At 36.7% G+C, this 17,442-nt stretch overlaps 1 protein-coding gene across 8 annotated transcripts in view; it reads right to left on the bottom strand.

Moving 5' to 3' along the window:
• Positions 1 to 17,442, bottom strand: part of ATM (ATM serine/threonine kinase) — a 153,127-nt gene that overhangs the window by 32,717 nt on the left and 102,968 nt on the right. For 7 of the 8 annotated variants that reach the window (XM_019975377.2, XM_070767570.1, XM_019975375.2 and 4 more), the window contains 5 exons: positions 15,740 to 15,974; positions 14,629 to 14,796; positions 12,718 to 12,831; positions 11,965 to 12,182; positions 10,956 to 11,474 (listed from right to left, as the gene is read on the bottom strand). In XM_019975377.2, the coding sequence (XP_019830936.2) occupies positions 11,156 to 11,474; positions 11,965 to 12,182; positions 12,718 to 12,831; positions 14,629 to 14,796; positions 15,740 to 15,974 (1,054 nt within the window). In that variant the 3' untranslated portion in view covers positions 10,956 to 11,155. Of the gene's footprint in view, positions 1 to 2,590; positions 2,708 to 3,494; positions 3,636 to 5,089; positions 5,173 to 6,213; positions 6,353 to 6,800; positions 6,960 to 10,161; positions 10,276 to 10,955; positions 11,475 to 11,964; positions 12,183 to 12,717; positions 12,832 to 14,628; positions 14,797 to 15,739; positions 15,975 to 17,442 lie in introns of those variants that run through there. The other variant, XM_019975381.2, reaches the window with a different exon arrangement.

Below are 17,442 nucleotides of genomic sequence, written 5' to 3'. Positions count from 1 at the left end.
ACACCTATAGAAAACTGCTCAAAATTCTCCAAGCCAGGCTTCAGCAATATGTGAACCGTGAACTTCCTGATGTTCAAGCTGGTTTTAGAAAAGGCAGAGGAACCAGAGATCAAATTGCCAACATCCGCTGGATCATGGAAAAAGCAAGAGAGTTCCAGAAAAACATCTATTTCTGCTTTATTGACTATGCCAAAGCCTTTGACTGTGTGGATCACAATAAACTGTGGAAAATTCTTCAAGAGATGGGAATACCAGACCACCTGATCTGCCTCTTGAGAAATCTGTATGCAGGTCAGGAAGCAACAGTTCGAACTGGACATGGAACAACAGACTCATTCCAAATAGGAAAAGGAGTTCGTCAAGGCTGTATATTGTCACCCTGTTTATTTAACTTATATGCAGAGTACATCATGAGAAACGCTGGACTGGAAGAAACACAAGCTGGAATCAAGATTGCCGGGAGAAATATCAATAACCTTAGATATGCAGATGACACCACCCTTATGGCAGAAAGTGACGAGGAACTCAAAAGCCTCTTGATGAAAGTGAAAGTGGAGAGTGAAAAAGTTGGCTTAAAGCTCAACATTCAGAAAACGAAGATCATGGCATCTGGTCTCACCACTTCATGGGAAATAGACAGGGAAACAGTGGAAACAGTGTCAGACTTTATTTTTCTGGGCTCCCAAATCACTACAGATGGTGACTGCAGCCATGAAATTAAAAGACGCTTACTCCTTGGAAGGAAAGTTATGACCAACCTAGATAGCATATTCAAAAGCAGAGACATTACTTTGCCAACAACGGTTCGTCTAGTCAAGGCTATGGTTTTTCCTGTGGTCATGTATGGATGTGAGTTGGACTGTGAAGAAGGCTGAGCACTGAAGAATTGATGCTTTTGAACTGTGGTGTTGGAGAAGACTCTTGAGAGTCCCTTGGACTGCAAGGAGATCCAACCAGTCCATTCTGAAGGAGATCAGCCCTGGGTGTTCTTTGGAAGGAATGATGCTAAAGCTGAAACTCCAGTACTTGGGCCACCTCATGCGAAGAGTTGACTTATTGGAAAAGACTCTGATGCTGGGAGGGATTGGGGCAGGAGAAGAAGGGGACGACAGAGGATGAGATGGCTGGATGGCATCACTGACTCGATGGACGTGAGTCTGAGTGAACTCCGGGAGTTGGTGATGGACAGGGAGGCCTGGCGTGCTGCGATTCATGGGGTCGCAAAGAGTCGGACACGACTGAGTGACTTATCTAATCTGATCTGATCTGATAGAAAACACATCCTTCAAAATGGAGGTTTATTGCAATTTTTAAAAATGCAAATGTGCTAGATGAGCATTCATGTAAGAGTCAAAAATGATTAAATTAATAGAATAATGTGACTTAAGAATTATCTTCTCAGGCAAAATACTGGAGGAAATGCATTTGGGACATCCCTCTATTAAAGGTAATCTGACAATATCTACCAAATTATAGGTGCATTTACTGTTACCCATCAGTCCAACTTTAGGAAATCTATCCCACAGATTCACCAGTACATATATGAAATATGTTCAGTATTATTTATTGCAGCACAGCACTGCTTGCTACAGTAAAGGACTATAAATGACCCAAATGCCTATTTTATATGATAAGGACTTTTATGATAACTCTGTACTAATGCAGAAAGCAGTTGTTAAAAAAGCAAAAAATTTCTATAATATATTGCTGAGTTAAAAAAATATTGTTGTCTCTAGGAAAGGGGGGAAAACAAGGAATTATATTCATATATTCTATTTGTATAACACTGGAAACAAATGAAAATGGTACTTATAAGAATAAGAGATGGTGGGGCATGAGGTTTACAGCGAAAGGGAAAAAGGTGAGAGAAGGCTTCCCTTTTTATACCTTTTTCTATTATTGGATTTTTGAACCATGCAAATGTATTACCTAGTCAAGGTTCAGGATGGGGAACACATGTATACCTGTGGTGGATTCATTTTGATATTTGGCAAAACTAATACAATTATGTAAAGTTTAAAAATAAAATAAAATTAAAAAAAAAAAAAAAAAGACAAAAAAAAAAAAAAAACAAATGCAAAAAAAAACAAAAAACAAACTAGCATATTTAGAATTTTAAAACTCTACATTATATAATATATTTTTCACTGAATCAGTATTTTCTTTTTAACATCATTTCTCTTCTAAAGAGCACTTTTATATCAGAAATAGGCTAAATGGTCAAACATAAAGGGAAAATACTTTAGCTGATTATAAGAACAAGATTTCTTGAAACAAAAAAATGCTGCAATTAACATTAATGTATACTTTTACAAAAGAAAAATACTGTTTAAATCAGAGCTTTAGCAATATATGGCCTTTGTACCAAACCCAGTCCCAAACTATTTTTGTATAGCCTGTGAGCTAAGAATGGTCTTTCAGGTTTAAAGGGCTATCAAGGAAAAAAATAAATAAAGAATATGCAACAGAGACCTATGTATGTGGCCCACAAAGTCTAAAATATTATCCTTCAGGAAAGTATTTGCTGACCCCTACCTCAATAATGGCGTCTTTTGTATGTCCTTTATGAAGCAGCAGAAATAAAAGTTACCTTATAAGTACAAATAGTCAATTTCCTCTTCCTGGTTTCAGTATTTCTCTGCAGTAATGTATTACACATCTGGAAAACCTGCTGCATGACGGCATCTTGTCTCAGGTCATCACGGCCCTTCAGAATAATCAAAACACAAATAACTAAGCATAGTTCATTTTCTTTACTATAAAATCACACAAAATCATCTGAGGACAGCCAAAGGGCACGTGGAAATCAGTCTGAGGATCTGTGCTCCCCTTTAGTCTCTTAAGTAATTAAGACACACAAACACACGAACAAAAGAAAAGTTTTAGAATACAGTGATGTCACTGTAGACCAATTTAGAAAAAAGAAGTACCCTTCCCCACTCCCCGTCACAGCTGCTTTTGTGACTAAAATAACTGGAATGCCTACACTTACGGGCACACTGCAAAGCACCAAGGTGAAGGAGCACTGTTGTCTCTCTGCCACTTCCCAGCAAGGCCCAAAGCGTAAAAGCAGAGTAAGGGAGGAGTGCTATCCTTTTCGGATATGTTTAAAATAGCACTTAGCACAATGTCAGATCCAGGACATTGAAGCACGGGCCTTCAACTTGAACTATTCAAGAAAGTAAGCAACACTCAAAAAATTTTTTTCATAACAAGTAGGCTGATGGTTAAACCTCACCATGTCTATACATGTAAAAAGTATTCTTTCACTTCAACCAACTGTTAAAATAAGGCTGGTCTTAAAGACACACACACAAAACCATGAGGAAAAGCATTCTGCTTCTAGAAAACAATTTATTTCTACTTTGTTTTCCTCACCTGTAATTACTGAGAACAAAACCAAAGAGCCAAAATAAGAAGAAAATATCTGTTAGTTTTTCTTTGATGTTTTCCATTAATCCACTAGGAACCACACCACAAAAGCAAAGTCTCACCTTGACAAGCTGTCTCCTTTCCTTTCCATCAGAGCCCACACAATCTATTATTTTTGGTAAATTTAAACCTCCTGCTAAACGAAATTGTTCTTTAAATGACTTTATAGTCACCAGATTTCCATATTCTCCTGTGGGGTCCACCTAATAAAGTATATGACAATACCTTAGTACTCAATTTGCATTTAAAGAAAAATTAATTTTAAATGACAATTTTAATACTGAGCAAAGGAATGAATGACAATGTGCTGTTGGTTAAGAACAGAAATGGTAACTTCTGGTTTTTGAAGCCAGACAAATTTCTATAGAACTTACAGAGAAGATCCCAAAGTTACTCTGTGCTATAGACTAAATTTTTATGTCCCAAGTTCAAAAAAAAAAAAAATAAAAATAAATAAATAAATAAATGAAAGAAAGGAGATTTGACATTGGAAAGGCTTCAAAAAGCAATATAGATAATACAATTTACCTCCTTAAATATCTCCTAATAAAAGAAGTTCAATTAGTGTTGCTGAAAAAACTATTCAATAACCCTGGTTCAGGTGTTACCATTGATCTGTATATGTTAAGTCATCAGTATAAATTAAGTCATCTCTTCACAAAAACAATAAGGGAAATTTTAGAAAAGTACAGAGAGGAGTTTTCTAGGTTTTAATTGCTAAATCTGGCAGTTTCACAAGATATTTAAATAAGTAACTTTGCTGATAGGTTAATTCACACGATGAAGCTACATTTCACATCAAATAACCATTCATATTAAACACTAAAAGGCAAACTCAAAGGACAGATTTTACAATGTAGTTAAAATGATGATTTTCTAAACTGTAATCTTTATTTATTATGGGTTTCCCTGGTGGCTTGGTGGTAAAGAATCCACCTGCCAATGCAGGAGATGTGGGTTAGATCCGAGGTCGGGAAGATCCCCTAGAGAAGGAAATGGCAACCCACTCCAGTATTCTTGCCTGGAAAATTTCAAGGACAGAGGAACCTGGAGTGCTGCAGTCCATGAGGTCACAAAAGAGATGGACATGACTTAGTGACCAAACAACAACCTTTATTATTATATTTATCCCTGCCCACATTGTACTCCCAGCAATAAAAAACCATTAGGACACAGCTGAAAGTGTCATGTATATTACAGTCAATACTGTAATACATATTATATTATTTAATATTGTAAAACATCACAGTCAATATTCTAATGCATACAGAATCTTAAAAATCAATATAAAACAATTAGGGACTTTCTTGCTCAGTTAAAAATATTGACATAAGCACACAAAATATTTTCTTTTGGCCAGTAAAATTATCAATAACAGTCTACAGACTTATTCATAAGAAAGATGACATTTGTAAAACTGGAGGCAATAGAAAAGAAAGCAGGAGAGATCTTTAAGTATTTTAAGTCTTGGGCAAAGGGAATCCAATAAAGAAAAAACTATTGGTTGAAACAAATGAAACTGCCAATAATTAACCATTTTTGACCTATAGTAAAAGGCTATTTCAAACGGTTTAATTTGCTAAAAAGTAATTTAGTTTAATTAAAAAATCAAAACAAAAACAAACAAAAAAAATCAAAACAATTAATAGTAAATTACCTTAATTTCCATAGTAGGGACAACAACATCTTCTAAATTTTTAAGTTTGATAATGGGCTGGTCTGCTGGAATATTTATGCCTTCTGTATTTAAAATAAAGAAGTTTCAGTGACAACCACAAATTGAGCAACAGTACTGAAGGTAAAGGAGGAGAATTCAGCAGATACCATAAACCCAAACTATGGCTAATCTGTGGTTCTGATTTAGAAATGAAGACCAAAGACCTGGGACACAGTGCCGCTCAGGGTCAGGGCATAGCAATGAGTAATGTGGCTTACAAATGAATTTGCAGGTTACCTGGCACTGGTAATTAGACCAGACTCCACCTGAGGTGCCAAGTTGGACAACTTAAGATAATTATATAATAGTATGAACAGCACATAGATAATGGTATACACATTACTATTAAATGCGACTAAACAACATGACAGTATTCTGTTTGCTTAGAGGAACACTATGAGAAGCCTCATTTTTATTTTAAAATAGTAAGAATTTAAATATGAAGATATGATCCTGAACAGAAAAAAAGAACCTAATTATTAAAGTATGGGGAGACAGATACACACAACCAAATATAGCAGCTTGTAATTATTTAAAGAGACATAGCAAGAAGAGTGAAGGAGAAAATGATAAGATCTTTTCATTTTTAAGTCCTAGAGTGCAGTTATCTATTATCAGTTCCACAAGATATTAAGTGAAAAAGTAACTGGCGGGGTATTGAAGCTTTTTAGATAAAAATTAAGTTTTGAATCATGTGTGAGTTGTAATCATCAAAACTTTTGTATCTATAATTAATGTATGTGAGTTGAGCAGATTTACATTCTGTTTTGTAATTAAAATATCCCTACAGAGAATAAGTGTGCTTCCCTGGTGGCTCAGAAGTAAAGAATCCGCCTGCAATGCAGGAGACACAGATTCAGTCCCTGGGTTGCGAAGATTTCCTGGAGAAGGAAATGGCAACTACTCTAGTATTCTTGCCTGGGAAAATGGGAAATCTCATGGACAGAAGAGCCTGGCAGACTATAGGCCATGGGGTCACAAAAGAGTCAGACGTGACTTAGCACCTAAAAACAACAGAGATTAACACAGCAAGAATGCAACATTCATTCTTTCAAACTGCATACTTCTCTGAGTCCTCCACTGAGTGGCATCTAAATTTGCTAGTATAATATAAGCATCACAAAGTGCCTCAACACTTCTGACCATCTGAGGTCTCCTACTTCGGATAGTATGTATTATTTTGTTAGCAGCCTCGGTTCGATCCTATAAATAAAATACAAACAAAAAATATTACAAAAGCAAACATGTGACATTAAAACTTTTTACAGTTATAAAAACAAAAAATGGAATCTATGCACTTATCTAGACAATGGAAGGACTATAATCCCTCAGAGACAAAGCAGTCACTATATTATGAATGAAACATATCAAAGGTATAATAATCTCAAGAGTAAATGACTTGGGTACATTGTAAAATCTATTTTTTTCTTAGCTCATTACTTGAGGAAAAACAGTAAAATACCTTTGGTATCTCTTATGCTTTGAGAAATATTCAGGAATTTTGAACCAATTTTAGGTAGCATCATAATAACAAAGGATTTACAAATTGAATATTGTCAACAATACATATTCTTTGAATTCCTGGGACTTAAGAAAGGAATATTTTGGGGAAAAAATGAATATTGCAACTCAAAAAGTTCAATTCAAATACCTCATCAAGCTGAGAGCTTTGTTTTGGTGCATTTTTAGTAATTCTACTCCTTCTGGCTGCCTCTGGTTTGGTCAAAAATTCATCCTTGTTTGCATTTGCTAAAGCCAATATAATAAACAAAGTGTGATGAGGATGATCCATTGAAATTCTAGAGATGAGCTGTCAGAAAATTAAGAACTGTTAATTTTATGGAAAGAAAAAAATTAAAAATCCATAACCTTTTAACTTTTACTTAACATTAAGATACATTTTACTGTGCTAGATGCAGCAGTGGGTGGACTGTGTGTGGGGGGCGGGAGTGGTGGTGCGGGAATGTATGGGAGAGAGAAGTATATGAGGAAAAAGAAAGAGAAAGTGAGTAACAAGTGGAGTATGAAAGGAGACAAAAGAGAATATTCTTGCCCTTATATAACATACTAAATATGACCGACTAAACTTTTTTGAATTAACACCCAAAAAAGATGTCCTTTTCATAATCAGATCAGATCAGATCAGATCAGTCACTCAGTCATGTCCGACCCTTTGCGACCCCATGAATTGCAGCACGCCAGGCCTCCCTGTCCATCACCAACTCTTGGAGTTCACTCAGACTCACGTCCATCGAGTCAGTGATGCCATCCAGCCATCTCATCCTCTGTCGTCCCCTTCTCCTCTTGCCCCCAATCCCTCCCAGCATCAAAGTCTTTTCCAATGAGTCAACTCTTGGCATGAGGTGGCCAAAGTACTGGAGTTTCAGCTTTAGCATCATTTCTTCCAAAGAAATCCCAGGGCTGATCTCCTTCAGAATGGACTGGTTGGATCTCCTTGCAGTCCAAGGGACTCTCATAGGGGACTGGAATGCAAAAGTAGGAAGTCAAGAAACACCTGGAGTAACAGGCAAATTTTGCCTTGGAATACAGAATGAAGCAGGGCAAAGGCTAATAGAGTTTTGCCAAGAGAACGCACTGGTCATAGCAAACACCCTCTTCCAACAACACAAGAGAACACTCTACACATGGACATCACCAGGTGGTCAACACCAAAATCAGACTGATTATATTCTTTGCAGCCAAAGATGGAGAAGCTCTATACAGACAGCATAGACTGACTATATATAGACTGGGAGCTGACTGTGGCTCAGATCATGAACTCCTTATTGCCAAATTTAGACTTAAATTGAAGAAAGTAGGGAAAACCACTAGACCATTCAGGTATGACCTAAATCAAATCCCTTATGATTATTCAGTGGAAGTGAGAAATAGATTTAAGGGACTAGATCTGATAGAGTGCCTAATAAACTATGGACGGAGGTTCGTGATATTGTAAAGGAGACAGGGATCAAGACCATCCCCATGAAAAATAAATGCAAAAAAAGCAAAATGGCTGTCTGAGGAGACCTTACAAATAGCTCTGAAAAGAAGAGAAGCGAAAAGCAAAGGAGAAAAGGAAAGATATACTCATCTGAATGCAGAGTTCCAAAGAATAGCAAGGAGAGACAAGAAAGCCTTCCTCGGCGATCAATGCAAAGATATACAAGAAAACAACAGAATGGGAAAGACTAGAGAACTCTTCAGGAAAATTAGAGATACCAAGGGAACATTTCATGCAAAGATGGGCTCAATAAAGGACAGAAATGGTATGGACCCAACAGAAGCAGAAGATATTAAGAAGAGGTGGCAGGAATACACAGAAGAACTGTACAAAAAAAGATCTTCATGACCCAGATAATCACAACAGTGTGATCACTCACCAGGAGCCAGACATCCTGGATGTGAAGTCAAGTGGGCCTTAGGAAGCATCACTTCGAACAAAGCTAGTGGAGATGATGGAATTCCAGTTGAGCCATTTCAAATCCTGAAGGATGATGCTGTGCAAGTGCTGCACTCAATATGTCAGCAAATTTGGAAAACTCAGCAGTGGCCACAGGACTGGAAAAGGTCAGTTTTCCTTCCAATCCCAAAGAAAGGCAATGCCAAAGAATGCTCAAACTACCACACAATTGCACTCACATGCTACTAAATCTCACATGCTACTAAAGTAATGCTCAAAATTCTCCAAGCCAGGATTCAGCAATACGTGAACCATGAACTTCCAGACGTTCAAGCTGGTTTTAGAAAAGGCAGAGGAACCAGAGATGAAATTGCCAACATCTGCTGGATCATCGAAAAAGCAAGAGAGTTCAAGAAAAACATCTATTTCTGTTTTATTGACTATGCCAAAGCCTTTTGACTGTGTGGATCACAATAAACTGGAAAATTCTTCAAGACATGGGAATACCAGACCACCTGACCTGGTCTTGAAAACCTGTATGCAGGTCAGGAAGCAACAGTTAGAACTGGACATGGAACAACAGACTGGTTCCAAATAGGAAAAGGAGTACGTCAAGGCTGTATATTGTCACCCTGCTTATTTAACTTATATGCAATTGTACATTATGAGAAATGCTGGTCTGGAAGAAGCACAAGCTGGAATTAAGATTGCTGGGAGAAATATCAATAACCTCAAATATGCAGATGACACCACCCTTATGTCAGAAAGTGAAGAGGAACTCAAAAGCCTCTTGATGAAAGTGAAAGAGAACAGTGAAAAAGTTGGCTTAAAGCTCAACATTCAGAAAACGAAGATCATGGCATCTGGTCCCATCATTTCATGGGAAGTAGATGGGGAAACAGTGGAAAGTGTCAGACTTTATTTTCTGGGGCTCCGAAATCACTGCAGATGGTGACTGCAGCCATGAAATTAAAAGACGCTTACTCCTTGGAAGGAAAGTTACGCCAACCTAGATAGCATATTCAAAAGCAAAGACATTACTTTGCCAACAAAGGTCCATCTAGTCAAGGCTATGGTTTATCCAGTGGTCATGTATGGATGTGAGAGTTGGACTGTGAAGAAAGCTGAGCACCGAAGAATTGATGCTTTTGAACTGTGGTGTTGGAGAAGACTCTTGAGAGTCCCTTGGACTGCAAGGAGGTCCAACTAGTCCATCCTAAAGGAGATCAGTCCTGGGTGTTCATTGGAAGGACTGATGCTGAAGCTGAAACTCCAATACTTTCGCCACCTCGTGTGAAGAGTTTTGTCATTGGAAAAGACTCTGATGCTGGGAGGGATTGGGGGCAGGAGGAGAAGGTGACGACAGAGGATGAGATGGCTGGATGGTATCACTGACTCGATGGACATGAGTTTGAGTAAACTCCAGGGGTTGGTGATGGACAGGGAGGCCGGGTGTGTTGCAATTCATGGGGTCGCAAAGAGTCGGAGACAACTGAGTGACTGAACTGAATGACTGACTGAAAATTTTGTGTTGCCACTTTCTGGAGCGGAACAGTAATATACAATAATATAAAAGAAAAGCAGTTGTGGTTTGATTTTCATGTTTACTTACATTATTGAGGACTTCATGAAATCCTAGGCCTCCCATCATCTTGGTCCCCATTCTAGCAGCCAGTTGGTACATAAGAGGCAAAAATTTGTATGATGGAATCTTCATTCCATCTCTCTGCCCATTAAAAATTACAAAATTAAAAAGCAATGCATTTCAACTAGCCCTCACATCTCAACAAATACAAAATGCTCCTCTATTAGTGCAATCATCAAGCAGACATATTTTTTCCTTATTATTTATCTCAAAGTCTAGATTGACTCACTGGTAAATCATGTTTGAACATGTATCAGATTGCATTCAGAAGTGGAATACTTGGTACTGCTTATATTCCAGTGAATCCAAGGAGGACAAATGTTGATCTAAGGACTATTGTAATCTTGACCCCTGAGAAGTCAGTGTGAATAAAATGGAATAACTATTTTTCTGTACATACTAAAAGTAATAGGATTTAATGTACACTAGTAGCAGAAATTTGCTGTATCTGTTATGAATATTAACATTTGCTTCAGCCAGAACTATTTTACTTTTAAACTTCAAACTGATTGACAACATAATTTTAGGTATCATTTAAGTATCATTAATAAATTTAGGTTATCATTTAAGTATCATTAATAAATGATAGGCATACTATCATAATGATAGTATCATATCATTTGTTATCATAATGACATTTAGATGTCATTAATAAAACCCAAGATTTTTTAAATAAAAATTTATAAAATTCTACTGCCTTAATGTTTTCTTAAATTTTTTTTTCCATTTACAAAAATAATTTATTTTTGTAAAAAAAAATCAACAGAAAATAATAAAGCAGGGGGAAAAAAAACACCACCTGTGATCACATCATCTTTAACTGCTTTCCAAATCTCCCTATCTAGCATTCTGGGTACTTTCCGATGGTAATTGCAATGCTATGGGAAAAGACTGGCTTAATTTTCTCATATTCACATAAACCTACATCATTAGAGTTAGTTAAGTATCTGTGTGTAGAGCCCTAAACCAACTGCCAAGGATACAAAGTATACAAAATGCATGACATTTGAGGGGCTAATGGCTTAACTTTTAAAGCACAGGCTAGAATACCTGGTTGAAAAAGAAAACTTGCCTTCATCATGCCATTGACTTCAGAAACTCCAGAATTTTCAAGCCAGAGAGAACAAAGACGAAATATCCACATATCATGCCCTTCGCCACTTAATAAGCAATTGATGTAATTTTCAACTGCTTTACATAAGAAACGTTTACGATCCTCTTTCAATGCATGGAGTGCACATTCATCCAACTCCAGCTCTCGCTGAACCTTTACTGTGTATCTTACATTGGATAATTAAAATAAAACACAAAAGCTGTTAAATTTTATAGAATTACAAAATCAAGTAAGACATACAATATAAATGAAAAATCAGGTGTCCATCTTAGGAGAAAAAGCAAAATTCTAAGAATTATAAACAGAATAAACTTATTTTTGTCTTTAAGTTTCTGCAATTTAAAAGCTATTTTAGGCAACCAAAGTGGACTCTAGCCAAGGTGTTTCATTAACTTTATTTTCTACTTACTCTAAAATATATATATGAAAAGCAGGTTTGAATAAAGGATTTAATTACATCAAACTAAGTAACTTCTCTCTAATTTTAACACATATCTCTTTTTCAACTAGGATACCAACAAACAAACTAAAAAAGCAAAACAAAGTTAACACCAGTATATTCCACAATTAGTACAGAGCCACAGCATGAATTCCTATCTGGTTCTGTATACCTGTATAAATACTGTATATCTTGTTACTTGTAGACCCTCAGTTACCTGTTGGTCTGGATTTTATGTTCCCTAAGTAGGCCAACTTCCTCTTTGGCTCTTTTCAGGAGAGCTTGCTTGTTTTCAAATTCTGATGATTTCATGTAGTTTTCAATTCTTTGGTACTGAGTATCTGAGAACCGTGCTAATGAGAGAAATGCCTTCATTTTTCCATTTCTGAGCCCATCATTGCTTTCTCCATCAAAATTTCCAGCAACTTCCACAGCCTTCAAGAAAAAAAAAATCCATTTATATTTACAGATACTAAATGCATCTAAAGAATTACTCAGATCAAAGAAATATCCACAGTAAAATTAACATATATATATGTATATAAGCTAAATTATACAAAATACATTATTTCTTTGAGCTTTCAAAACAATTTTGACAGAGCAGAAACAACTGAAATAGCTAATATATGTGAAGAATGGTAGAACTAAAAAAACATATTAGGCTTTTCATGTTCATTTATTAGTGAAGTAGCTATTTTTAAAATTAAACTATATGAATAAAAGGGAGAAACAGGAAGCTCAAAGGTGGTAGAAGCACTGGATTGGGAAGATGCCCTGGAGGAGGGCATGGCAACCCACTCCAGTATTCTTGCCTGGAGAATCCCATGGACAGAGGAGCCTGGCAGGCTACAATCCATGGAGTTGTAAAGACTTGGACACCACTGAGCAACTTTCACTTCACTTCATTTCAATGAAAAGATCAAATGTATTCATGCTAAGCAACTCTATTAGGGTTCCTCAAAAACCTTACCTTTTCTAGATAGGTCTGCATGATGACTGCAGGATTTTCTAAGCAAGTTTCTGCTAACCAGGTACCACAAACCCTTAGACATTCTGTGTATATAAGTTTTAAGTTGGGATCATTCTGTGAAGGAAAGCAAAGTCTTAAAATGTAATTCATTATAATGACTGTACAAAAATATCTTCCATGTAGGAAAACAACAGGTTAAAAATGTCTTTCCTCTTTGGCTTTCAACTTACGATTATTTTAATAATTCCAATATTTACTTTTATAAAATAATCATTCTTTACTACTATTACTATTATTATTACTATTATTGAAACAACTCACATTTATTGAGTACTTTTATATGCTTGGCATTATTACTATATATAATAATATATAATAATTCATTGAATCCTCACAAGAATCCTATGATATAAGAACAATTATTATCCTTAATTAGAAAACTACAACTGAAGTACAAAGAGGGTAGGTAACTTCAGGGTCCATCAGTTCACTCGCTTAGTTGTGTCCGACTCTTTGCAACCGCATGGACCGCAGCACACCAGGCCTCCCTGTCCATCACCAACTCCTACAGTTTACTCAACGTCCTGTCCATTGAGTCGGTGATACTATCCAACAACCATCTCATCCTCTGTCATTCCCTTCTCCTCCTGCCTTCAATCTTTCTCAGCATCAGGGTCTTTTCCAGTGAGTCAGTTCTTCATATCAGGTGGCCAAAGTATTGAAGTTTCAGCTTCAACATCAGTCCTTCCAATGAACACTCAGACTGATCTCCTTTAGGATGGACCGGCTGGATCTCCTTGCAGTCCAAGGGACTCTCAAGAGTCTTCTCCAACACCACAGTTCAAAAGCATCAACTTTTGGCCCTCAGCTTTCTTTACAGTCCAACTCTCACATCCATACATGACTACTGGAAAATCCACAGCTTTGACTAGATGGACCTTTGTTGGCAAAGTAATGTCTCTGCTTTTTAATATGCTATCTAAGTTTGTCAGAGCTTTTCTTCCAAGGAGCAAGGGTCTTTAATTTCATAGCTGCCATCACCATCTGCAGTGATTTTGGAGCCCCCAAAAACAAAGCCAGACACTGTTTCTCCTGTTTCCCCATCTATTTGCCATGAAGTGATGGGACCAGATGCCATGATCTTAGTTTTCAGGGTCCATCCTGTTAAGCAATATTTAAACAATCATACCATGTGAGCTCCCAGGACTTGGTATAATGATAAATTTTCTAATAACGGAGGATGTTATACAAGTTTCCATTATCCAAAAGTACAAAATGTTGATATTCACCTAGTAGGTGTATGTCAGAGGGACATCATTGAGTCCAAACCTTTAAAATACTTCATGATTCCTACAAATGCTGCTAAATTTGTCCATCATATGCTGGAGACAGAGTTGAAGAAGCAATCAAGTTTATAATAACTAATATAAAATATATATGTACATTATAGGTAATGGTAGATAAAATATCAGAAGTGATGTTTTCAAGGTCTTTGGATTAACAACCCAATTATTTCAACTTGCCTTTTAAAAAGTTTTATTCTCTTATGCATTTCCTCTTGCATTTTTTTGTCATTTCAAATCTATAGTAGCTACTTCATCTTTGTTTCCCACACACCCTCCTTGAATACTGTAGAAAGTTTTAAAAAAATAAGGCTTATCATTGGGATAAATTAATCTATGATGAGATGGACTGATGGAAATGTTGTAAATAGGAAAAATGAATGCTGCCTAAACTTTTACAAATACTAATTTTCAAGACTCCTTTTTATAATTTCTTGTTCATGGATCAGTAATTTCAAATCTTTAATAAAATTAGTAATTATATTAAAATTTATTTAAAATATTATAAAGCACAGTAATCTTTCTTATTACAGCAAATACTAATTCAACCAATAGAAAAATTGTGAACCTCTGTACAACTGGCATCCAGCTTCTTGATCATTTGCTTGAGAATACTCAGGGCAAGACTCTGTTCCTTTTTTGCCCAGAATACTTGTGCTTCCTCCAGTTGCCACTCAGAGACTCCACTACTAGCTGAATTATACTGTTTAATTTGAAATATTGCCCTTTCAGGGAGCTGAAATGAAAATAACAAATGGAAATAAATATTTTTACTATTACTACTACTACTTCTACTAATAAAAGAGGTCACCACCATTCACTAAGGACTTGACAATTTTTAAGACTGTCTTATGAATCAGTTCTAATGAGATGGATGAAACTGGAGCCTATTATACAGAGTGAAGTAAGCCAGAAAGAAAAACACCAAGACAGTATACTAACACATATATATGGAGTTTAGAAAGATGGTAACAATAACCCTGTATACAAGACAGCAAAAGAGACACTGATGTATAGAACAGTCTTATGGACTCTGTGGGAGAGGGAGAGGGTGGGAAGATTTGGGAGAATGGCATTGAAACATGTATACTATCATGTATGAAACGAGTCGCCAGTCCAGGTTCAATGCACAATACTGGATGCTTGGGGCTGGTGCACTGGGACGACCCAGAGGGATGGTATGGGGAGGGAGGAGGGTTCAGGATGGGGAACACATGTATACCTGTGGCGGATTCATTTCGAATATTTGGCAAAACCAATACAATATTGTAAAGTTTAAAAATAAAATTAAATTAAAAAAAAAAAAAAAAAAGACTGTCTTAAGTGCATCTCTCACTGCCTTCCCCAGCCCCCATATCTGCCTGTTTTTCTCTTTACATAAAGACATATATAATTATGTGTGTTTATACACAGTATATACAGTCACTGAAATGTTATACATATAGTAAGTTAGGTAGCTTCTCATTATTTAACCAGGAAATTGAGGATTAGAGAAAGACTTGTGCAAGACTCAAATTCAGGTCTAATTCCAAAAGGGAAAATCTTAACAACTATGCTATACAATGTTATAATAGCAATCTGTCTCTCAATGACATTTCTTTTTACTTATGCTTTCTATTTTCTAGGTAATTAAAAGGCAAGGTCAATGAGTGAGATGACATAGTTTTAAATCTGATTACCTGAGTGTTCTTGAAAGTTCGAGCTAATACAGAGAGTTCTACAAGATGCTTGGTGAGAATGTCCTTAAAACACTCTCTTTGGGAGTTTTCCATTTCCTTTTCCATCAAGATCTCCAAAACGACTGTGCGTAGGGCCATTATAGGCTCCTGAAAACTAAAATCACTGTCTTTGAGAAGCTGGGAATGTTTCCACCATTTCATGTACACTTCAGAGGGCTGCTTATCTGTTACTGATCTGAAAGCCAAATCACAGGGTTCACATTAACAACAGAAATGAAAAAAAGGTGCTATTATGCAGGTTCTAAAAGTTAAGATTTAATAAACACTAAAGGAATTTTTGCAGCAACATGATTGGAACTCCTAAAATAAACGAAAATAAGAATCAAAGTTTAGAAACCTACAATATGGTCAGACCTCTGAGGGTCAGTCAGCAGAGAACAGATGATGAACATTTAAAAATTTTCTTTTTTAAAATTGAAGCACAGTTGACTTACAATATTATAGTAGTTTCAGGTATATAGGAGAGCGAGTCAATATTTTTATAGATGCTACTTTCAAGATATTCTTAAAAATACTCTTCAACCTCACAAAAAGCAGCACTTCTAAATTAACATTCTTCTGAAATGAGAACACATTTATCAGGCCTCTCACTCAGAACATCTATACCTCTAGTACAACTTCAATGATCCTTCAAAGAGGACAGTCAGCAAGGAAATGAAATAAACTCATTAATTATCTACCGTACCCATCAGGCACAGGGCATGATTCTGCAAAGCTGTTAAAGAAAGCACAATTCAATGAAGGAAATGCTGGCATCTGGCAAAGGTTTCATATACCAATATTATTTATTAAAGGAAGAGAAAATACATCTTGTACAATTAGTTCATACGAGCAGAGTGCTTCCCAGATGTTCAAATTAAGCAATACTGTGCAATCCTTCAGGAGTACTATATGGGGAGAAAAGTGAAACTGAAGTCGCTCAGTCGTGTCCGACTCTTTGCGACCCCATGGACTGTCCACCAGGCTCTTCCATCCATGGAATTTTCTAGGCAAGAGTACTAGAGTGGGTTGCCATTTGAAGCAGGGAAACTCAGAAGATGACCTTATGGTGATGTAGGAAATGAAAGTTCTTTTAGTTGCTTGATAAAGAAGGAAACAGTAACACAAATTCACAGGAACCAAAACTTTAATTCCTCCCAAAATGATCTTAAGAGCAGCGGGTCTCAAATTTTCTAATCTCAGGAAATCCTTTATACCAATAGTCCCCAACCTTTTTGGTACCAGGGGATGGGTTTTTGTGGAAGACAATTTTTCCACAAACTGGGGAGCTGGTGGGGTGGATGGTTTGGGGTTGATTCTCATAAGAGCTCACAACCTAAATATCTTGCATGTGCAGTTCAGTAGGGTTTGTGCTCCTATGAGAATCTAAGGCTATTGCATACGAGCCTTGGGGAAAGATTGTAAATACAGATGAAGCTTCACTTGCTTGCCTGCCAGCTTACCTCCTGCTGCGTGACCTGGTTCCTAACATGCCATAGCCCGGTTTGGGGACCCTTGGTTTACACTTTTATAAATTAAGGAAGACTCCTAAAGAGCTTTCATTTACAGTTCAGTTCAGTGGCTCAGTCATGTCCTACTTTTTGCAACCCCATGAATTGCAGCACGCCAGGCCTCCCTGATACTTATTAACATTTGGGCTTCCC

Source organism: Bos indicus, chromosome 15, assembly GCF_029378745.1.
Source record: "Bos indicus isolate NIAB-ARS_2022 breed Sahiwal x Tharparkar chromosome 15, NIAB-ARS_B.indTharparkar_mat_pri_1.0, whole genome shotgun sequence".
Classification (NCBI taxonomy): Eukaryota; Metazoa; Chordata; class Mammalia; order Artiodactyla; family Bovidae; genus Bos; species Bos indicus.
Note: the sequence above shows the minus strand (reverse complement) of the source record. Positions and strands in the feature narration are given on the sequence as shown.